Source organism: Canis aureus, chromosome 11, assembly GCF_053574225.1.
Source record: "Canis aureus isolate CA01 chromosome 11, VMU_Caureus_v.1.0, whole genome shotgun sequence".
Classification (NCBI taxonomy): domain Eukaryota; kingdom Metazoa; phylum Chordata; class Mammalia; order Carnivora; family Canidae; genus Canis; species Canis aureus.
Genome location: NC_135621.1, coordinates 57,941,039 through 57,965,941, shown reverse-complemented (window position 1 = coordinate 57,965,941; position 24,903 = coordinate 57,941,039). Strand labels below are relative to the sequence as shown.

The window sequence follows — 24,903 nt, the reverse complement described above, 5'->3', positions numbered from 1 at the left end:
GATTGATAGCAGTTGAGGGAATGTAGAATAAAGGAGAGGAACAAATGATAAGTCAGATGATTTTGTGGCATAGTGATTTGGCATGGGCCCAGTAACATATTAGTGGGTTCAGATTAGGATTTCTAAATGTGAACCTGAATTCTTCTATATGTCAAGTGGGGTCAGCAATAATACCTATTTCACATGGTTAGAGTGGGAATTATATAAATATATGTTGTGGGAGGGGTGTATAAAAATATATTTATTAGTGGTGGACAAAGTAATTGGTACAAAATAAGTGCACAATAAAAAGAAATTTTATTATTTTGGTTGAGGAAAGTTGCAAAAAAGTCAAGTTGGAAGAGGTATTAAACATGGCTTAACCCTCATTAAGGAGGCTGTGAACACCAGCAAGAAACAGCAGCTTCTCAATTTCCAGATGTCAGGTCATGGTGTAAATGCTGATGCCAGTGGACTTTATAATTAATTCAACTCAGGATGTATAAACAAGCCCAGAAGGGCATTTAAGCAATGTCCTTAAACAGAAAACAAAATTTAGAGTTTTCTCATGAATGAAGATGCTGCATATCACTTTCCAGCTACCACCTGTTAAATATTTTATTCACCAGTTATGTGTAAGAAGCAAAGCCCATGCACAACAGATGGCAGCCTAATTCTGGCTTCTCTAAAAAGGTTTTCCTCCTACTCATAAGAACCCAAGGATATGTTGATATGAGTGTTGCAGATGAATCCTCAGCACTGAATACTACTTAACAATGTGACTCAGAGACCAACTGTGTTTCTTCTCATCAGTGATAGCCAAGCATTGAAACATGGTCTGAATTCAGAGTCTGGATCTGAAGACAATTTATGTGCAATTCGTTATCCAACTCCAACAAGTTTATGCATGTATATAAAGCACAGAAGGATGAAAAAATCATTTTGACCAACGATTACATCCTCGATAGGGATCAAGGCTTTAAACAAAGTAGTTCAATCTATGGAGTCAACCCTGGTTCAGGAAGCAGAAAACTGAGGACTACCTTTGAGGCCTCTCGTTTCCTTAATCTCCCTCACATTTAATAATAATCTAATCCTTTATGATTAGAGGCTTGCTAACCAATCCTCATGTCCGTGTACTTCTGTCTGCCTCCACTGCAAGCCCCTCTTGGTCTAAAACAACATCACCTGTTTTGTGGCATCCCTACATTTAATCTAGACCCTCATCTTTTTTTTTTTTTTTAAGGTTTTTAAATTTATTCATGAGAGACACACACACACACACAGAGGAAAAGACACAGGCAGAGGGAAAAGCAGTCTCCATGCAGGCAGCCAGATGTGGGACTTAATCCTGGGACCCCAGGATCATGCCCTGAGCTAAAGGCAGACGCTCAACCGCTGAGTCACCCAGGCATCCCAATCTAGACCCTTTTCAATGTAGTCCGAAACACTTTTCCAAAATGCAAACTTGATCTGTCACTGCTACTGCTCTATTCCTGCCGCTTAAAAGCTTTAAATAGCTTCCCTTTGTTTCTATGGTAAAGGTCAAAACATTTATCGAGGTCATGAAGGCACAAAGTTCCTTGTTACCACAGTGTACTTAGTTATCAGGTTTCTTAGTTACCAACTATGGAAATTGATTCTGGCCAATTTAAGGAGCAAAGAAATTTATTAAAAGGCTATTGCCTCATGGAAGAAATCGATTCTGGCCCATTCAGGCAACAAAGAAATTAATAAAAGGATGTGAACCACCCAGAAGGCTGAAGGCCAAGCTGAGAAAATGGATGCCACAGCTTGCACCGCCAACACCCTGGAAAGCACTGCTGGAATCACAGCCATACCTGCCAAGATGAGAAGAAAATTCTTCGCTGTTCTGCTTCTGGCTCCAGATCCAAAAATGGAGTGGGTGTTCTTCATTGGCTGTGAATACACCTAACCACCGGGAGGTGAGCTTCTATAATGGGAAACCATCCAGCCCCCCCACCAATACTCCTAAATTGGGGAATTCCCCAAACACAAGGAGTATCAAATTTTGAGTAGCCAAAAGAGAGAAAAAGAAAGAAAGAAAGAAAGAAAGAAAGAAAGAAAGAAAGAAAGAAAGAAAGAAAGAAAGAAAGAAAATCAATAGATCCTATGACCTAGGATTTGGCCCTTGCCTCCCCCTCCAGCATCATCTCACCCCTTCCCTCTCTAGGCTCCAGCTGCACTGTCCATTCTTCAACACATCCACTCTAGAACTCCTCCCTTTACCAACAGTGATCTCTGCTCCATCAACAGCCTCACTCCCCTTTGGTCTAGGTTAATGTTTCAGCCCAGGTGCTGTTAGGATGAGTTCAATGGGAGTGAGGGGTGGGGCACATTTACAGATATATGGGTCCTGTGAAAGGAAGCCAGACAATTATGGTGAAGCATCCTGGGCTAGCAAGAACAGGAAGCCCTATGGCCCCTCACCTAAAGAAGGAAATGTTGGGGGTGGCAGGGTAAGGGGGTTTGAAATCCAGAGGGAATAGCTGTACCCTTCAGTAAAGAAAGAACTCCATCTATACTAGCAGGGAGACATAGAAAATAGCCTGACTCTACTCTGCTTCCATCCTCTAACCTCCTACTCATGCCTCTGATTGGGCAAAACCAACCTGAGACCCAGAGGGATGAGTTGCCTGTTGATGGAGGCTGTAGAACTACCTCCTGGAGCACAAAACAGGGTCAGAAAGATAGAAGGTGCATCTGGAAAAAAGCCAGAGTGGTGAGTGTCTTTTAGGTTCCTTTCCTTAACAGTATTTATCTCTATTTATAACTATTATAACCATAAGTGGTTTTTAAATTTATTTTGAACATTAAACAATTATAGTTAAACTCCTCGAGGTCAGAGCTTGTGTCTCTCTTTGCTCAGCATTGTTTCCCCAGAAACTAGCAAAGTGTCTGACACACAAACGGGCCTTAATAAATATTTCTTGAAATCATAAAAGTATCTTCAATGTGGAATATTGTGCTTTTAACAATCTGATTCTCAAGCCTTTAATAACTATCAATAGGGAAATTATGCCTTCCTACTTCCTTGTTAGCCAGGCTCTTTCCAAGTTTCTGCTCTGCCTACCTAGTAAAATGGCCTATAATCACAAAATCTCTGAGCCCTTCCAAGATCAAACTAAAATTCTAATAACTTATTTTTATTTTGCCCAAACATTCTCCTGCTCAGTTATTCTTTCTAGGTAATTTACTGAGAGCTCATTCTATGGCATATATGTAAAAAGCTAACTTTCTCAGGTTTCATGATAACCAGAAAGTTTAAACCTCAATGCATACCACACATTTCAGCTTAAGCCTTTTGCCTTTGTGCTATATTAAAATATCCTTGAAATAGGCACAATGCCATATGATGAATAACATATGGTACACGACAGTCCCTATTCACATATGGAAATTATGCTAATGCTATCCCATACAGGAAGTAAAAGTGGAACCAGATTTATTTTTTCTATGTGGGTTTATCTGGATTCGTATCTAAAAATTCTGATTTTTACTGTCACAGAGGGAATGATGTGGAAGTTGAACAGAGGTGACTGGTGCTCAAGGTCAGTTACACAATAATCCACTGGAGGGAGTTAGGAGTAATCCATGATCTTGATGGTCAGAGTAAAAGTAATGTTAAGGACTAGAAGAGATGTTTAGAGAAGCCCCTGAGCCTTATCAAGAGAGTGTCCCCAGGTCCAAAGAACTCATACCTACCAGCTGTGGGAAACAGACTCCGCTTCCCTCAGATGGTACTTTCACTAGTACATCATCTTGTTTTTACTGGCCAGGGCTCTATCAGGCCCAATGCCCCCTTTTTATAACAAACACATTTTGTAATGCCTCCTCTGCTTTCCTGAAATGGAATTCATAGATAATATAATTTACATGAAACATTTTTTAAACCAGTATAATGATCCAACTATAAAATAAAGAATAAATAAAATACACTTACAATAAAGTGATCTATAGCTCAGAATGTAAACTCTTAGACACTAAGAGCTTACATCTATGGGTAGAATCACTCTGAATGTAACAACCACAAATGCATACCATGTGGTACTGGAGACTCAAACACCATGAGCAGTGCTGTTGTCAGGGACATGCATTTTAAAATTGAATGCAAGAATACCTCTTGCATTCCCCAGCAAACAGTGTGCAATTTTCTCTCAGCTTACACAGCAGGTACATTCCTAGGAAATTCAATGATCTTGAGAAATACGTGAAAACTACATACGGCTTCATATAAAATAGAGTTGGGTTCAGGATGCCTGGGTGGCTCAGTGGTTGAACGTCTTCCTTCAGGTCCGGGCGTGTTCCCAGGGTCCTGGGATCGAGTCCCACATCAGGCTCCCTGCATGGAGCCTGTTCCTCCTCCTCCCTGTGTCTCTGCCTCTCTCTCTGTGTCTCTCATGAATAAATAAATAAAATCTTTAAAAAAATAAAATAGAGTTGGGTTCTAGCACAGATAAATTAAGTTTTATACATACATGAAAGTCCTGTGGGGCATTCAAAAGTCTCATTCAATGCAAAGAACAATTTTTTAATGTGTGAGTTTGTCTTGTACATTGCAGAACATCTCTGGCTCCAGGCCACAAGATACCAGCACATCCTCCAATCATTTTAACAAGCCAAAATGGGTCAACAAATTTTTTAAAAGTCCCAAGGGCATATAGTGTCTCCTCTGTTGACAACTATTAGGCTGGAGGCTTCAGTAATCAGTTTTCTGACTATGATAGAATCACTGTGATGTTATCAGTATGTGACATTCTAAACCTTCCTTTGGCTGGTACAATTCTTTCCAGCAGGCCCAGAAACAATATCCTTCTAATTCAAAAAAAAAAAAAAAAAAAAAAAAGCTAAAGCTTATGAGAAGGATACTGGAACAGCTCATACAATTGAAGAAGGGGCTGAACAAGAAAGCCTCAGTGTATCACTTAGGATTAAGTTCCATTAAACATGATAGAAAGCAGTGACTTCATCAAAATAGAATTTTAATTCTCTCTCACACAAACTGAGCCTGAAGGTGAGACATTCAGAGTTGGCATAGCAGTCTACTTCATGAAGTCCTCTGGAAGCCAGGCTTGTTTTACTCACTCTCTACCATTCTTCAGATGTGGCCCTGGTCCTCATGGTCCAAGATGAAAGCAGAACATAAGACGGGATAAAGAACCAGGCACATCCCAACAATCTCCTTAGGAAGTTTCTCAGAAGCTTCCACAAGACAATTCCACTTATAACTCATTGCCCAAAACTTTGTCATATGGCTATGCCTACCTGCAGGAAGTCTGGAAAAGTGTTTATTCTGACTGGTCATATGACCATTTATTCTGAATGGATTCTATTAAGGATGTTCAAAATCTGGCAAATGTTTTAGGAAGTATGCGTTGATAATCAATGATCATGTCATCAGCATTTAGTCTTAAATATCAGTCCGAAAATTCTATTACTAAAGAAGAGAAGAGAACAGATATCAGATGACAAAGTAATAATCAGTACCTGCTTGTGGGGAGGAGGAATCAAGGCACCTCTGGCGTCTCCGCTGATGGCATTGTTTATGCATATTCAGTGTTGGCAGTAGCTAGAGTTTATGACCATGCTGCATGCTGCAGTGTAATCCAGCTGTGTTCACAGTTGTTTAGCTCTCCTTGATGTGGTGGGCTGAAAAATGGCTCCTCGGAGATCTATGTTGTAATCCCTGGCTCCTGTGAATACATTACTTGAGATGGTAGAAGAAACTTTGAGGATGTAATCAAATTAAGGTTCTTGAGATGGGGAGATTTTCCAAGACTATCTGGAATCACAAGAGTCTATAAAAAGAAGGCAGGAGATCAGAGAGAGAGAGAGAGAGAAAATGTGTCAACAAGGAAGGGGCAGCTTCTAGTAGCTGAAAAGAGTTAAGAAAACAGATTCTTCCCTGAAGACTCAAGAAGGAACAGATCTTGATTTTAAACTTTGGACATCCAGGACTATAATAAAATAAATGTGTGTTGCCTTAAGCCACTACATTTATAGTAATTTGTTACAGCAACAGTGGGAGACTAATACACTGGTAACTGATTATTCTCTGAATCTGATTCTAAAATCATGTCATAAATTTCATGAACCACCAATATGCTCCCATTAAATCCCTTTCCTGCTGTAGCAAAGTTGGTTTCATTGAGTCTGACAAAGGACCCAGGCTAGTCCAATCATAAGCCGTCTCTCTAGTGGTCACCAATAAGAAAACTCAGCACCATGTGTACTCTTGGTCTCTATTTGTCTCTGCTCAGGAGTCATATTCCCAGGAGAGTAAAGCCAGTTTTCCAAATTAGATCACATGCCCATTCCTGTGGTCAGGGGCGGAGGTCCTGTGACTGGCAGCCCCACCAAAATCCCTGGATTAGAGAAAGGGCAGTTTGCTCAAAATAATGAACCAAGTGTTCACCAGAGGAAGAAAGAAAATAATGCTGGCAGTCAAAACCGACATATTTTTTATTAATTTAATATTTCAGAGACATTGAAGACATCTTCATATCTATGAGTCAGATTGCCAAAATCAAAAACAAGTAAGGAGCTTTTAGTTAAATATGGCAGATAAACTAGATGTATTTGTCTCCTTTTGGGAAGGAGGGGAATCCTAACAAAAAAAAAAAAAATGGTACAAACCTGAAGGGCAAATAGGAAATGAACATCAGCAGAGGGAAAAACAACACATTTTTGAAAGCTAGGAAACAGATGGAAGAATGGTAACAGACATTGCTGAGCAAAAGAAGCTAAGCCCTAAATATCCAAGGAGGTGGATACCAAGAAGCAGGCAATTTACCCTGTAGACATTCAGAAAGGTCAAGGACATAGAAGCATGAGTATTTCTTGTGCATAAAAAGAAGCATTTCACACCTCATTATTAAATGTGGGCAAATAGAGATTTAATAAAATCTGTCTAATAAGTATAAAATATATTTGGACAAATAAATTAGTATACACTATTTATCTCTGAAGAAAATTGTTAGATTATTAAAATATAAGTAGATAACCAATGACTACAAGATATTTGAGGAAAACTTCCAGCATCAACAACAAATCACAGAGAAAAAGATAACATGAGGAACAAATCTTTATTAAAAATTGTAACTGATATCATCGGAGAGGTAAAAGAAGGTATTATATTCATGAAACAAGAGAAGGGTGGTTGTTTTAAGAAAAGAATAATCAGAACAAGAAAAATAAAATTAAAATTAAATGGAAATTAATCAAAATTAAAAATATGATCTTGAAATAAAATTATCCAATAAATGTATTAGAAGACAAAAGCCAAGGAAATCTAGAAAGTAAAATCAAAAGGAAAAAAAAGATGGACAATAGGAGGAGAATAAGATGCTTAAAGGATCATTTCAGAATGTCCAACATCTAATAAATAGGATTTCTGGAAAGAGAAAAATGAGAGTATAAACTGATAGGAAGAAATTATCAAATAAATCAAACAAGTAAATATCCCAGGGTTGAAAAACATGATATTTTAGCCATGCAACTTCAGATCAAAAAAGTCCACTAAATGCCCAGCCCAATGAATAAAAAAAGACTTAACCCCAAATCACATAATAAAATTTCAAGATACTAAGAACAAACTTAAAATTTCTAGAGAGTTGCAGGAAGGCGTAATCACAGGAATCAGAATAGTCATGAAGCTTCTTGAGAGCAATGGAGTTCAGAAAACAATGAGACAATGCCTCTTCAGTTCTAAGGGAAGCTATTTTCATCCTAGAATTTTATTTGTATCCTTACATAACAAGCACCTATGAGGGTAAATATGCAAAGATCCCCGTGCGCTCTTTGTCCGGAATCTACTGAAGGATGAGTCCCAGCAAAATGAGGTCCCAGACCGAAGGAAGAAAATACAGAAGCTAGGAAACAGGGAATGTCACACAAAACTAGTAAAGATTGTCAGTCCTGAGATGACTAGGCATTACCCAGTCCAGATAGGAGCAGGAGGACAGAGATAATCAATAGACTATCTGAAATGTTGAATGTTGTATTGATAAGCATCTGAAAAACCAACAATACATTTGATTGGATTGAAGAAAATTGATAGGATGAAAAACTAGGTAATTCTTAATTCTAAAGAAAACAAAAGGTTGTACAGTGAAAGAAAAGTAATCAAACACAGTTACTTGGCTTACCAATGACTAATGCTTACATAATAATGTAAATACTAAATACTGAATTAGCTAGAAATTAGATTAGCTTACATTAAGAGGATGGGGTGGGGGAGAAGGGAAGGAAAAGGAAGTATATGTGTGTATGAAGTTAATAGATAAAGCCTAAAATTTATAAACCAAGAAATAGCAGTACAGCTAGCTATAGGCATAATTTAATCAGGAAAACTGCCAAAAAGTTAAAAGCCTCAGCTGTGGGAGGGAGAAGACACAGCTTTTTTTTTTTTTTTTTTTAATATAAGCTTTGTAGTATTATTTAATATTTTGTCTAATCTTAGTTTTAAAAAATTTATACTGGGATCCCTGGGTGACTTAGTGGTTAAGCGCCTGCCTTCAGCCCAGGGTATGATCCTGGAGTCTCAGGATGGAGTCCCACATCGATCTGCATGGAGTCTGCTTCTCTCTCTCTGCCTATGTCTCTTCCTCTCTGTTTCTTTCTCTCTGTCTCTCATGAACAAATAAATAAAATCTTAAAAAAAAATAAAAAGATAAATTTAAAAAATTAAAAATAAATAAAAAATTTATACTGCAGGCACCTGACTGACTCAGTCTGTGAAGCATGCAACTCTTGATCTCAGGGTTGTGAATCAGAATACCATGTTGGGTATAGAGATTTCTTAAAAATAAAATCTAAGAAAATAAAATCTTTATTTTTTTCTTTTAGGGGAGGAGGGAGCAAGAGTAGGGGAGAGGCAGAAAGAATCCCAAGCAGGCTCCAAGCTCAGCACAGATGTCAACATGGGGGCTCATCTCAAGACCCCAAGACCATAACCTGAGCCAAAATCAAGAGTTGGACACTTAACTGATCGAGCCACCCAGGCACCCCTAAAAAAAATCCTTAAAAAAAAAATTTATACTTTACTCTTCTAAAGAAAAGAATCAATGAGAATAAATCCACAGATTATTCATGTTTTAGCTTGTGCACTAATGCCAACACTCTGTTTAGTTCAAATTCTCTTCAGAGATTGAACATTTGCTGAATTTAGAAAAAGCTCATGGTTCCATATGCCTTGTCTCCCTCAAAGACCAGTATTTGAATTTCTAAAGAATTACTCACAATGGGAAAAATGTTCTCTCCTATTTCTCCTGTGCAATTAGAGAATATCCCAAAGCATGAAATATTTTAAAATATTTGTTTTCTGAAGGTTCATTTATTCTCCATATTTATGACTACACCTCTGTTTGGCATTTGATAACCAAATGAAAAGCCTCCCTGGCTCTCCCTCAATCCCCTCTAAGACTTTGACTCCATTTTATCATTCAGGGCCTTCTCTGCTCCAGTTCCTAGTTTATGTGAGTAATTCCTACATTTCACCTTATAAAGTGTCAATGTATTTTATAAACAAGAGTATCGTATATATTTTTGCAAACAACAAATACATATACATTACAGTAAAGAAGTTTATGAATTCAGAACCTATTAACAATCTAGAGTAAATACACTTTTAGCATAATAAAATGTACCTTCCTAATAGAACAAAGTCTGTCAGTGTTACTATGTAACAGTAAACAACTATCTCAGAATTGAATTAATCAAACATAGTCTCAATATTCATTTCTTTTTTTAAAAAAATATTAATTTCTAGGTGATCTGGGTGGCTCAGTCAGTTGGGTGTTTGCCTTCAGCTCAGGTCATGATCTCAGGGTCCTGGGTTTAAACCCCACATGGGGCTCCCCACTCAGCAAGGAGTCTGCTTCTTCCTCTGCCTCTTCCCTGGCTCATGTGTGCTCGCTCTCTCTCTCAAATAAATAAAATCTTTAAACAAATATTCATGTCTATACATGGGTGTTTTCTCCTCAAACTATTTCTAAGTGATAGGTTCAGCCATACTGAGGATAACTTTACAGACCAAAGCCTCTGAGGAACTGTAAAGAGGACATATTCATTAAAATTCAGTATTTAGGGATGCTTGGGTGGCTCATTGGTTGAGTGTCTGCCTTCGTTCAGGTCATGATCCTAGGGTCCTAGAATCAAGTCCCGCATCAGGCTCCCTGCAGGGAGCCTGCTTCTCTTCTGCCTGTGTCTCTGCCTGTCTCTGTGTCTCTCATGAATAAATAAATAAAATTTTTTAAAAATGCAGTATTTATGTGAAGATTCACTTCAGCTAATTACTGATTTTAAGCACTCAAGGAGCAAACAAAATGTTCTCCATACATGATTTTTTTAAAAAGATTATTTATTTATTTCAGTGGGAGTGAGGAAAAGAGTGTGTGTGGGGGGGTGAGGGGTAGAGGGAGAAAGAAACTCAAACAGACCCTGTACTGATCACAAAACCCCTCATGGGCTTGGATCCCATGACTAGAGATCAGAACTAACACAGGTGACCCTCTCTGTCCATGATTCTTCAACTCACATTCATGACTTGGTTAAAAATAAACTCTAGTACTGGGGTGCCTGGGTGGCTCCCATGGTTGTCTGCCTTCAGCTCAGGTCATGGTTCTGGGGTCTTGGGATCAAGTCCCGAGTCAGGATTCCTAGGGAGTCTACTTCTCCCTCTCCTTCTGCCACTCCCCCAGCTTATGCTCTCTCACACTCTCTCTCTGTCAAATAAATAAATAAAATCTTTTTAAAAAATAAACTTTGGTACTTATGGATTTCTAGCTCGGAAAAGAGAGAGAGAGAGAGAAAGTGAGAGAGAGAGAAATGTATAGGTGCAAAGCAAAATGTGAAAACAGTAAGAAAAATTTCATCACCAGGAAACCCTCAGGGGCAGATTGCATAGTTATCTCATGAGATTAATAAACCTAGATGGTGTATATCATAGTTCAAGCCAAAATTCATATATCCTCCCCCAGTACTCATATACGTGGGGGAGAGGGAGAACTCACTAGAAAGCTAGTTGCCGGATTTTTTGGGATAATAGCTCCAATTTCCATTTAATTTGAATTAATTTTTATTTAATCTTAAGGAAGTTTTTGGTAAATTACTTGTCAAGCACTGTTCTCTTATTTTATTTATTTATTTATTTATTTATTTATTTATTTACTTGAGAGAGAGAGAGAGAGAGAGAGCAAGCCAGCAGAGGGAGAAGGAGAATCCACAAGCAGACTCTCTGTTGTGCGGGTAGCCTCATTCAGGGGTCTGATCCCAGGACCCTGAGATCATGACCTGAGCTGAAATCAAGAGTCAACACTTAACCAACTGAGCCACTCAGGTGTCCCTGTTCCCTTGTATCCTTAATGCAGGAATCCACAGATGATATAGCAGAAAACTGAAAGTAAAGGTAAAGGACAGCAACTAAAATGCCTTGGGGGAACAGCATGCAATATATTACTACCTTCTGAATAAAAAAAATCTAGACCCAGATAAGCAGAAATGCTTTTAGGGAAAAAACAATAAGTAACTTGAAATCAGAAACTGTCCCAGAAAATCTAGAATGTGTCATTGAAATATATAATATCCCCATTATAAACATGGGGAAAGACACCACTCAACCAAAGAATACAAGGTCCCATTTTATGCTCATTTAACCACCTATAATTCAACTTCATACTCTCGGCAATTTTTTTCAAAGAGAAACAGAAATGTATTTAGTTAGTATAGCCAATTATGCTTCTGCTACACTCAATGACCAGGTGCTCGTGCTAATGGATATGATCTAACTTAATTTGTCTATTGATGTTGACAAACCTTTGGAAAGAATGTATGCTTTTTGCTTTATTTTGTTTTCCCCCATTGTATCATTGCCCACGGACAAAGAAGTCAGAAGCATTGCCCATGCTACGAGGCCATGAGTGGTGATGTCCCCTCTGTTGCCTCTCAGATCAACAGAAGACTAGTTCTACCAGTGGCTTCCCTGTTTCCACTCTCTAATAATATACTAATCCTTTTCAAAGAAGGGCCTCATTCTATAGTCAAGCTGGTGGAAGAGGGCCAGCTCTTTCTCCCTGTTCCCTGAAGAAACTTCCCAGATGAATATCTCTCTTGAAGTCAGTTACATTAATCCAAAAAAAGCACACATTTTGGAATCAGAGGGATCTGAATTTAGATTATTTACTTCTCTGAGCTTCTGTTTCTATGTATATAAAATGAGAGAAATAATAATATCTACATTTTACATGTGGGGGTACTATATCTGAGGGTACTATATCCATATTATAAGTCTGTGTGTTTATCACAAGACATGTTATAGAATCATTTAATTTTAGTTTGTGCCCACTCTTTTTCTATTTGACTTCAGAATTAGACTCATGCCTGGAACACTTAGAAGCTCTGTTCTCTCAACCAGACTACGCCTCTGGCTGCATATAATTTGCTGAACAACAGATATGCTTAACACGTCTTTGGCTATTATATAATATATGGAGGAAAGTATGACTAGGAGAATAGGAGTCAGATCTGAGTTCAGATTCAACCTCTACCAGAACACGAACTATATATCCTTGAGAAAGTCAATTAACCACTCTGAGCCTCTAATTTTCCTTTATAAAATAAAAAAGTACTTTTTCTACCTACCCAGCAAATATTTTTGAGGTATTGAAATTGGATTATATATACGGGGCCCCTGGGTGGCTCAGTCCATTAAACATCTGCCTTCCACTCAGGTCATGGTCCTGAGTCCTGGATTTGGGCTCCGTGTCAGTATCTCTCCTCCTCAGGGAGTCTGCTTCTCCCTCTCCCTCAGACTGCCGCTCCCCCTGCTTGGGCTCTCTCTCTGTGTCAAATAAATAAATAAAATCTTTAAAAAAAAAGAAACTGGATAATATAGATCAGAATTCTTTATAAACAATGGTGGGTGAGTATGCAAGTATTACTGCTTTATCTTTATTGTCATCATTATTATTATAAATAATACTTAATTTTTACTATTCCTGACAGATGATTTAGAAAAAAAGAAATTATCCCATTCAAGAAAAATGAGTTATTGCATATCCAGCTCTTTCCTATACTGAGGAAAAGCTAAAGTTAGTAAATATTTAAGTAAAGAATACCAGCCAGAGAGTTAGAATACAGCTTCCAGATAAGTGCGAACACTAACAATTTCTTGGACAAATCTTACCAATTTATTTAGCTTGGCTTTCTTATCTCCAAAGTAATTCCTACCTCACTCGAGTACTATGAGGACAAAATAGAAAAACAATGGGAAAGATGCCAAGTCCTTTATTTTTTTTAATTTTTAATTTTTATTTATTTATGATAGTCACAGAGAGAGAGAGAGAGAGAGAGAGAGAGGCAGAGACACAGGCAGAGGGAGAAGCAGGCTCCATGCACCGGGACCCCAATGTGGGATTCGATACCGGGTCTCCAGGATCACGCCCTGGGCCAAAGGCAGGTGCCAAACCGCTGTGCCACCCAGGGATCCCGGTCCTTTAAACAAGTCTCCCATATTCAGATGAGATTTTTGTTCCTTCCTTCCTTAGGTGTGTGGTCGTGAGCAATCATCTCATCTCGGTTAGACACCTTGTTTTACAAGCAAGACTGCTACCTGATACAATCATCGGAGATTTATAAGATGTCGTCAAGTTAGCCAAGGAGGTCTTTAGGAACATTGAAGGTTTGACAAAGCAGGAAAGAATATCCAATGGAAAAAAGACAGTCTCTTCAACAAATGGTATTGGGAAAACTGGACAGCTACATGCCGAAGAACAAAATTGGACCATTTCCTTACACTATACACAAAAATAAATTCAAAATGGGTGAAAGACCTAAATGTGAGACTGGGAACCATCAAGATCCTGGAGGAGAACACAGGCAGCAACCTCTTTGACCTTGGCCATAGCAGCTTCTTATTAGAAATGTGATTGGAGTCAAGGGAAACAAAAGCAAAAATCAACTACTGGGACTTCATCAAAACAAAAAGCTTCTGCACAGCAAAGGAAACAATCAACAAAACTAAAAGGGAGCCTATGGAATGCGAGAAGATATTTGCAAATGACACATCAGATAAAGGGCTAATGTCAAAGATCTATAAAGAACTTATCAAACTCAACACCCAAAAACAAACAAACAAAATCCAATCCAGAAATAGACAAAAGACATGAACAGACATTTTTCCAAAAAAGATAACCAGATGGCTAATAGACACATGAAAGATGCTCAGCATCACTCATCATCAGGGAAAGAATGAGATATCACCTCACACCAGTCAGAATGGCTAAAATCAACAACACAAGAAACAACGGGTGTTGGCAAGGATGTGGCAAGGGTGTGCAGAAAGGGGAACCCTCTTGCACTGTTGGTAGGAATGCAAGCTAGTACAGCCACTCTGGAAAATATATGGAGGTTCCTCAAAAAGTTAAGCATAGAACTATCTTACAATCCAGTAATTGTACTACTAGGTATTGACCCAAAGGATAGAAAAATAAGATTTGAGGTTGTACATGCACCCTGATGTTTATAGCAGCATTATGAGCAATAGCCAAACTATGGAAAGAGCCCAAATGTCCATCAACTGAGAATAGATAAAGAAGATGTGATATATGTATACACAAGGAAATATTTTTCAGCCATCAAAAAGAATGAAATCTTGCCATTTGCAATAACAGGATGGATCTAGAGTATTTATGCTAAGGGAAATAAGTCAGTCAGAGAAAGACAAATACCAAATGATTTCACCCATATGTGGTATTTAAGAAACAAAACAGAGGAACATATGGGAGGGGGAAAATGAGAGAGAAACCATAAGAGATTCTTAATGATAGTGAGCAAACTAAGGGTTGATGGAGGGAGGTGGGTGAGTGATGGGCATTAAGGACGGCACTTGTGATGAGCACTGGGTGTTATACGTAAGTGATGAACTGCTAAATTCTACTCCTGAAGCCAATATTGAACTGTATGCTAACTAACTAGTATTTAAATAAAAATTTGAAAAAAATAAAGAACATTGGACGATCTCAGCTTCACTCTTTAATTAGACCATGGCTAACAAACAATACTGCTAGGTCAACAAGACTGTTCAAACCACAACCAGGTAAAAACCAGAAACTATACAGAATAAGAGAAACAGAACATTCAAGAAATCTAAAGTAAGATCAGTCTGTCAGCAAAATCTTATAAAAACTTCAAACTTCCTTTTCAGACCCAGGAAATTTTCTTTTCTTTTTTCTTTTTCTTTTTTTTTTTTTTTTAGATTTCATTTATTTATTCATGAGAAACGGAGAGAGAGAGAGAGAGAGAGAGAGAGAGAGAAGGAGGCAGGCAGGGAGAAGCAGGTTCCTGCTCCATAAGGAGCTTGATATGGGTCTCGATCCCAGGACACTGGGATCACAACTTGAGCCAAAGGCAACCGCTTAACCAACTGAGCCACCCAGATGCCCCCAGAAATTTTCTTTAAAAGATAAATTTAGATGGGGTGCCTGGCTGACTTGGTCAGTAAAGTATGTGACTCTTAATCTCAGGGTCATGAGTTTGAGCCCCATGTGGAGCCTACTTAAAATTCTTTAAAATATATATATATTTTTTTACAGATGCCTTTGTGACTCAGTGAGTGAGCACCTGCCTTTGGCTCAGGTTGTGATCCCGGGGTCCTGGGATCGAGTCCTACTCTCTCTGCTTGTGTCTCTGCCTCTTTCTCTGTGTCTCTCATGAATAAATAAATAAAATCTTTTTTTAAAAAATAAAACAAATAAATAAATTTTTAAAGAAATATTAGAAATGTATTATTGGCAGGAATCAAAAAGAAGCATAGGAAGAATTCTCCCATTTTTTAAAATTAAAACATACCTAACTTAGTAACTATACGGTTATTATGCCATTTTTAAGTGTCAAGTTCAATGAAAAGAATCTGTATTTTACATCTAAGTACTATTGTTCCCAGAATACCTCCTCTTATTCCACCATAGGCAGATGTCTGACATACATTTTGAATCTTCAACAGCTCGGGTTATGACATGTACTCAGCATTGTCCCTTCATCATGCAGGAAACTCCCTTTCTCAGAAGAACTCTACTTTAAGCTACAAGCCAGGACCTAGGGCCTGGGGCCTGAGTACAGTTGGGATTTCTCTACCAACTGGATGCTCTACCCAGAGAGCCTGGGCCAGTATTATCAAGTTTCCTGACGGGAAATCGCTTTCTTCTCTTTCTTGAAATGAGATTGAACAACAGGCCAAGAATACCTGTGCCCTCTCCAAGTGAGAATAGATTTTAATTAGTCACAGTCAAATCAAGAGCAAGAACCATAGAATAATTTAAGCAGGCGAAGCTTAATATAAAGAATTATTGAGCAATGATAGGAGAGTAACTATAAAGATGGAAGGAGAGTTCCAAGGGGTAATGAAGAACTAAGGGAAAGAACAAAAAAAAAAACTTGGAGGAGGTCAAACTTCAAAGTTCATTGAAGAAGGTGTGAACACAGCCCACTTGATGGCAGAGAATTTGCCTAGGGCAGAGATGGCACAGAGTTGCCAGGAAAGCAGAAACAACCCTCTGGACACAGACCAGCTAGAGCTGGTGGGCAGTCTGGGCCTGCAGAGGGAAATAGGTAGAGAGAGAGAGGGGTGGGGGCAGAGAGCAGGCCAGTGCACATATGAGGCCTGGAATGCATGGTGCCCGTGTCAGGATAGTCATGAGACACAGGTGAGGTCAAGCTAATAGGGAGTGGAGGAAGTGTGCACAGAGAGAGGCTGCTGTGTGGGCACTGCTGGGACTGGGACCCACAGAGGCTTCCTTCTTTAAGAACTTAGTGTGCCTCTGCATGGTGCTGGGACCAGAGCAGCCTTGGGCCACTGAATAAGACAAAGGCTGAACATCCAGCTCGCTAGACAGCCAGGCCTGAGAGGGCCCCACCGTGTCCATGCAGAACATCAGGGCCTGGGGTAAAGGCTGTGCCGTCTGGGGCTCCCAGCCACACTGCTGCTGTTTAAGAGAGGAGCTCAAGAAAACACAGAGCAAAAGCTACATGCTACAGGCACTTAGCCCTGGGCAGAGCAGTGAAAATGCAAGCACGCTCCCACCAAGCCTAAGAGCCATCAGAAGCAAGAAGGAAAAGCCGGGTCTCCTTCAATGTCTCTCTCCAGCGCCCTCTACCGATAAAACATCGTGCCAGCTGCCACAGGAAAACTATTTAAAGGGCCCAGACCCATTGTAACACATTAGCCCATGAAGGGAACCAACAAGCAATAAATTGATAACCAGCACGTTCTTTGGCTGAAAACCTCCATACAATCAGACCTCCACGGGTAATTGCTCTCTCTGGTGTCCCCTAGAATTTATTTTGTCCCCATGTGCCACCTGCTTCCATCAACTTCCCAGTAACTCTCATCCAACCCATCCTTCCAGCCATTTTCAATGGGATATTTAGAAATAGCTCCACTGCCTCATTAGTGTAAACCAGTGGAGCCCCCTGGTGGGGGATACAGTATTGCACAACAGCTCTTTAAAGGAATTTGACAGCGCAATCAAAAGTTGAATCAGAGATTAGGCAATTTTTAGAGTGACAGTATTGTTCTAAACTGCCCTGGGGTGTTATATACATAACTCCATTTTTCAAAACATGTAGAACTTGGGCTCCTAGGTGGCTCAGTTGGTTGAACACCTGCCTTCTGCTCAGGTCATGATCCCAGGTCCTCGGATTGAGCCCCATGTCCAACTTCTGGTTTAGCAGGGAGCCTGCTTCTCCTCCTTCTGCTGCTCGCATTGATTGTGCTCTCTCTCTCTCTCTCTAGCAAATAAATTAAATAAATAAATAAATAAATAAATAAATAAATAAATAACTATTTTAAAAACACGTAGAACTGTATATTACAAAGGATGAACTTTTATGTATGCAAATTAAAAAAAAATCAACCAGGATGTTAGAAGGTCCTAGAAGTGCAGACTGTGAGAAATGAATCTAACTGTATTACAAATGCATGACATAACCTTTCTGAAAGGGGTAAGGAGCTGATCTAAAATACTTTTGGAAAATGGTATCTTGACTGGAAACTACAAAGCTAAAGATAAAAAGAATTATATACAAACACTATAGTCTGAAAATTGATCTCTTACACAGATACAGGTTAAGATTCTGAAAGTACTTCATGTCTAAGTTAGTCTATGCTGGAAAATTTATTTTAAAATATAGATACTAGGGGCCAGCTTCCTCACAGTTAAAGGAAATGGTTACAAATAGACAAAAGGACAGCCTAGAATAAATCCTGTGATACCAAGTTAAAGTTGAGGATATTAGTATGAGTTCATGTTTAATTTAATATACAATGAATACATAGATGGGGAAATAGATTATTATAGATATGTGTATATACATAGGAATACATGTATACATTTCCTAGCTCTGTCTACTGAGAAAGTCTAAAAGCAGTGTCTCCCCTCCCCACCAACAGCAATAAGCACCCCTGTTCCCAGATCTTGGTTTCTAAAAACTCTTCTCCAGTAGAAAGAACCAGAGCTCCTTGGAGAGATGGCTGATTCTAGGGCCTGGGCAGGTAAAATACAAGCTGAGCTTGGAGAAAAGTAAGTATAGCGCCAGAAAGTAAGGGAGTGCTCAGTCAACAAAAGGGACACATGAGCCAGTCTGAAAGAGCTCCTAAAAGCCAAAGCTAGTAAAATTTAACATGAGTGTGATTCTGAGATGTGGAGGTGAATCTTAAAAGTACATTTATCATCATAAGAGTAGAAAGTGGCTGTTTCTGGGAAGTAAAAAGCAGTAGAGAGGTAAGGATTGTTGTTTGTTGTCAAATGCCTTGGAAGATAATTTGACACTTTAAACCATGTCCATATTGGCTTATATAGCTTTGAAAGGGAAAAAAAAAACACATTAAAAAAAATAAGAAGAATGTGGAGCTAACAAGGGAGGATTTTGACAAGAGAGGATTTGTTGGTTGGTTGGTTGGTTTGGTTTCTCTGTTTTGTTAAAATGAAAGACACTTAGTTTATGTGTGGATAGAAAGCCAACAAAGGGAAAGGACACAACTGCGTGGAATAAAGGAATGATGTGTAAAGGCAAATATCTATGGAGGTGAGGCAATCATACAGTTTGCTGGGAAGATTTCCCAAGGACCAGGGACAGCACTAAGTTCATCATTTCTAACCTATCCTGCTACAGAGACTGGCTGACACCTCTATAATCTCAGGAAACCTCTCTCCTGTCCCCTCTTGCTTCTTGCTGAGTCCTGAGGTGCACCCACTCTTGCCTGGTGTGATGTACTCTCTATAAGCTGCAAAGGTGCACTCCCTAGCAATGTCAGAGGCAGTCTGTCGCTTCCTTTTGTAAGTGTAAAAACTAATTATAAAGACAATTCTCCATATTTAGGCATTGAGGCCCTCTAAAAAAATGCAGTATGTGTGAATGTACTTAATGCCACCAAAATTGTACACTTAAAAAGGCTCTGGTGGGTGGCACAGTCAGTTAAGCATCTCACTCTTGATTTCGCTCAGGTCATGGTCTCAGGGTTGTGAGATTGAGCTCTGCTTCAGGCTCTGTGCTCAGCTTGGAGTCTACTTAAGATTCTCTCTCCCCCTCTGCCCCAAACCTCCTTAAAAAATAAATCTTTTTAAAAAATGGTTACAATGGGGAGATTTTGGCTGGCTCACTCAGTAGAGCATGTGACTCTTGATCTTGGGGTCATGAGTTTGAGCCCCATGATGGGTATAGAGATTACTTAAATAAATCTATAAACAAATACATTTTTAAAAAATGGCTGTGATGGTAAATTTTATCTTATATAGGTTCCACTACATCAAAAAAAGTTTTTTTTAAGTTAGATATAAAATTAGAGAGAGTTATCTCTAAACCCATAATGCTGCATTTGTCAGATTATACTTAGTGATAGAGTAAAGCCCAGGTTAAAATGTATAGAAAGAGGTGGGAGAGTAATTTTACCTTCACATGTAGAATTAGCCTTGGTTAGGAGAAAGAATCCACTTTCTACATCTCTACATGAGCAATTTTGTCTCCCTAGCAATTAAAGCGTTTTCTTCCAGAACTATGACTCACCTCTTTGGAGGAAAGTTCCTTATCACAGTATAGTAGCCGAGGTATTTCCACTAAGTGGAATAGTCATGGCATATTTAATACATTAAAACCTTCTTTAAAAAATCCATTTCACACTTTAAAAATTTTCTCTCAACTTCAGAAATAGTTTTAAAAGGACATGTACTGCCAAAGACTACTTTTAATTATAGTAATAAGTAAGGAATTAATAGAGGGTATTTAGTCAAATGGAAGAAAATCCTTCCACTCAGCTTTACTACTCATGGAGCCCAAACTGTATTCTAATACAATACAATCAATTTACTCATGACAAAGTGATAATTAATATGTAGTCCTAGCAAAATGGGTCTAATGATTTTTTTTATTTGCATCTTCTTTGGCTGAGAACATTATATTAAATACTATATGGCAAATAAAATGACTTGGCAGGCCCACGCAGCGAAGGAAGTAGTTTCAATAGCAACCTGCCTTTATATGGGCATATTTCTACATTCTAAAATAATGTCTCCATTATCTTGGTTAGAGTTCAACTCTTTAAATCTATAAGAAATATGTGATGCATGAGTGTGTGTGATGATTCACAGATCTGAAATAACACCTACTCTCCTTCGGTTCTGGCACAAAATGTGTCAGTGAAGCCTGCAATTAAGAAAATTATCTTGGCCTGTCTTGCCACAGGGATGGTGACATCAATACACACACCCAGAGCAGAAATATGTTAGTAAAAATGAATTTCGAAAACAATTCTACTCCAGCACTGTTTGGTGCCTTGATGCCTTTGCAATGTCATCCAGATCTTTGTCATTGATAACACTATCTACTGAACACTGCTATATTGGTTTTTTGTCTTCACAACGTATTGTTTCTTTCAGCCTGTCTTTAGTCTTCTGCTAGTCTTCTACCTATCTAGGAGATAGGTACCATTGTGATTCCTATTTTACAGATTAAGAGAGGTTGAATAAATTGCCCAGGATCATACAGCTAGCCAGTGGTAGATCTGGGATTTGAACCCAGGTCTCTCAGACTCAGATCTTCTCTCTCTTCACCAGGCCTGGCTACATAATTTTAAGGGCAGTGTAAAATGAAAATGTGGGGGCCCTTGTTAAAAAATTATTAATAATCTCAAAATGCTGACAACAGAGCATTAAACCAAATGTGGGGCCCTTTTAAGCACAGGTTACATAACCATGAAGCTGGCTCTTCTCTTTATATATATATATATATATATATATATATATATATATATATATATAAAGATTTTATTTATTTGATAGAAAGAGAGCGTGAGTGGAGGGACGGGGTGCAGAGGGAGAAGCAGACTCTCCCCTGGGCAGGGAACCCGATACAGGACTCAATCCCAGGATCCAGGATAACAACCTGAATTGAAGGGAGATGCTTGACTGACTGAGCCACCCAGGCCCCCAAAAGCTGGCCCTCCTCTTAACGATATCACTTCCCTCCATTGTGTCTTTCATTTCCATACCTCAGTCTAATTCAGCAAATATTTGGTCCAAACCACAACTCCACTGTAAGAGGTCTTGTGTGGATTTATGAGACATACACATTGAGTCTGGAGACAAACATTTATTTCTCAGTCCATCTTTTTACTTGCTGAGATTTTATATTATGCTCAATAGCAGAAAGTATCCCATAATTTTTATGTTTTGACTGTCAAGCCTTCTTCTTGGTTGGTCCCTAAGAGCTTCTTTTTAGTCTGTTTCTCTCTTTAAAAAATCACTTTGCCATTTACCACTGCAATTTTAAGCATATAACATTGTGGTGTCATGCACTGCTCCTTCCTGTTGTGATTATTTGCAGCTGCTTCAACCTAATGATGGGAAAAGGCCTCACATCCTCATAATTGTAGGGTCCTGATTAATGAACACTTTGCCTCTCTGAATCTTCTTTTGAAGATCTTTCCAAACCTTTCACTTAGCACCTTCATTCAAGTGGAATGTCTAGAGCTAGGTGGAGGGCATGTTTTAGTGTAAACCTTCTACCGCCCAGCACACATCCTGAGAAAAAAGGAAGTCTGTTCACAGTGTGTATGGGGTAATTGGGACATGCACTTTACATTTCCAGGAGCAGGAGTAGGTTGTGTGTGTTTATCTGGGATGGGGAGATTTTGGGGGTGGAAGGTTAGAAGACAGAGTACGCATGATCTCCGCCCATGGCGGATTCCACTTAATTTGATGCCTAGCCCCAGACTCTCCCATCCTCATATACTCTTACTGTGATTTTCTTTTCCACAAGTGCTGGCTGTTACCATCTTTAATTTCTTCCTAATATGAGGTACGGTAGGTGGAAACACAGCCAGCCCTCCGCTGAAACTCTTCATACTTTAGGATTTAAATGTAGACTCCTGAGATTGATGCCTCCCTAACTTTCATGCCTGAAGTTGGATGAGATTATGGATAATTTGTGAATTTGCCATGGAAAAAAGATAAGGCACAATCAAATATCTAGAACAGTAGCTCTCAGTCATAAAAGAGCTACTCCTTTTTACAGTGAAACATCTCCTTCAGTGTCCTGAAATTAAATTCATATATAACTTACCAACACACAGAAAAATCTTTTCTTAAATTAAGATAATGCTCTATGTGCAATATAGAGAAGAAATAAAATTAGAGTTAGGGTCTATGTTCAAATATACTATAAGTAGGTTTTTACCCACATCAATGCCCTAAAGGATATGTGAAAGATAGGCAAGACCATTTCTTTGTTCTATGGAACTGTTTACACACATTTGTCAATCCTGGCTCCCAGCCACCACATACCAGTTAGCATGCCTTCAATCACTGTGATAACCAGAAATGTACCCACAATTCCCAGAACACCTCCAAATGGTGGTACTGCCCCTGTAAAGAATTGCTGGTCTGAATAGGAATGCCTGTGTATTGGGCAGCCCGAGTGGCTCAGCAGTTTAGCGCTGCCTTCAGTCCAGGGCGTGATCCTGGAGACCAGGGATCGAGTCCCACATAGGGTTCCCTGCATAGAGCCTGCTTCTCACTCTGCCTGTGTCTCTGCCTCTCTGTCTCTCTCATGAATAAATAAATAAAAATTAAAAAAAAAAAAAAAAAAGGAATGCCTGTGCATTGAATTCCTTCAGATTCTCCTTTGGTTAGGATTTCCAGGTAACAGGAACAGGATATACTTGCCACACTCCCAGGCTGAGAGTTCTGGGGCTTGGCAAGCCTGAACTCAACAAACACACATCTTCTACTTGTACACAACTATTTTTAGGCCACTAGTTTTAATATAGTGCACGCACACTCCATATTCACCAAGGTGCCTGACCACAAAAGAGTAACAAGGATTTGGTCAGGGAGAGGCCATGCTATGTATGTAGAATGAAGGACAAAGAATGCTTATTTTGTGCCATATTTAAAATTTAGGGAGATGAAAAATGATGGGTGTGCCAATGTGGTAGGTCGCTAAAATAGGCTGCTTGGCCTTGTACTTTGTTTCTTGGCTCTCTCTGACCCTGAGCTTATATTAAAGGCAACTGTGCTGTAACATTTTTTCCCTGGCTAAAGACAGGTACTAATATTTGCCTCTCTTCCTGTCTGCTGAAGACACAATTGAACCAAACAGGGACCCAACAGAAATAAGAGTCCCTGCGCTATCATGCCTCTTGATACACAGTCCTAATTAGGATAAATCCAAGTATTTATCAGGCACTTATAAGGATGCTGAGTTCTGGCCAAAAAGAAAAAAGTTCTATGTTCGTGGAAGCTTCTGTGAGTCACTCTCCAGCATTTACCAGAGGTCAGGCTTTTGCTGCCAGAATAAGCTAATATTTGAATAGCAGATGTGTTCTAAACAATCTAATAGAAAACTTAAATAGCAAAATCCCTCTTCACTGTAACCTATGACATAACATTTGCCCCTCTTCAATTTTTCTTATCTAAGAACAAGTTTACTAGCTTAACCCCAAGCCTGATTTTGGGATTGTACAATTCTTATGTGGGCCATTAAGAATCAAGTGTGTTAAATCAATGGATGGAAGAGAAAAAAGCTTACTCCAAATGGGAAAACAGTTCATTCATTCCTGTATGCATTCATTTGATTCCTTACTTAGCTTAAATTCACTTATATTACATTGCATGCGTCCTTAGCACCTTGATCCCTGCCACACTTTGAGATACTCACTTGATTAAACAATGACCCTTGTTAAAAGCAGTGTTCCACATAGCAACTACTATACATGCTAAATGTGGCTGGCAGAGGACCAAACATGCTGAGATCCCACATTAAATTACAATCGTAAACAGCAAGTAGGCCCTAATGCTACCAGCAATCATACTGTTTTCCTGGTCCCTGTATTCTCCTTCTCTTCCTGGGGATATTTTATACCTTCTCTCTTCTACAAACCTCAAATACCCACTCACCACCTATTTTAATTCCCTGTTGATGGCCTTGCTTCTGATTTCACTAAGGAAATAGAATGAATCAGAAGAGAGCCCCCACAAACACCCACCACTTGCATCCATGGGTTTCTTTCTCGTGGCTAGAGATGAACACCTTGTGTCCCTAGAAAAGGCCACTTTCTCCACTTGTAGAGTAGGTTACTCTCACCTATTCAAGGTCATCACTTCAATAATTATCTTCTCAATTTTTTCTTTTTTACTGGATCTTTTCCATCAGTCTATGGACATTATTTCTACCTTTGAAGTACACTCTCTTAACTTCACTTCCTCCTCCAATTACTACCCCCATTTCTTTCTTTCTACAGGTTGTCTATATTCACTATCTCCAATATCTTCCTTCTCATTCTCTCTTTTTAAAAAAGATTTTATTTATTTATTTATTTATTTAGTTAGTTAGTTAGTTAGTTAGTTAGTTAAT

General features: G+C 38.9%; 1 protein-coding gene across 5 annotated transcripts in view; it reads right to left on the bottom strand.

Moving 5' to 3' along the window:
* Positions 1-24,903, bottom strand: part of ACYP2 (acylphosphatase 2) — a 247,671-nt gene that overhangs the window by 179,339 nt on the left and 43,429 nt on the right. Inside the window, exons 2-7 of one of the 5 annotated variants that reach the window (XM_077915395.1) lie at positions 17,663-17,782; positions 5,488-5,798; positions 4,226-4,419; positions 3,706-3,844; positions 2,613-2,703; positions 1,821-1,911 (exon numbers count right to left, since the gene is read on the bottom strand). The exons of 2 other annotated variants lie outside the window; for them this stretch is intronic. In XM_077915395.1, coding sequence (XP_077771521.1) covers positions 1,821-1,896 — 76 coding nt within the window. In that variant the 5' untranslated portion in view covers positions 1,897-1,911; positions 2,613-2,703; positions 3,706-3,844; ... (1 more) ...; positions 5,488-5,798; positions 17,663-17,782. The remainder of the gene's footprint in view (positions 1-1,820; positions 1,912-2,612; positions 2,704-3,705; positions 3,845-4,225; positions 4,420-5,487; positions 5,799-17,662; positions 17,783-24,903) is intronic. 2 more of the 5 variants (XM_077915396.1, XM_077915397.1) reach the window with 2 other exon arrangements.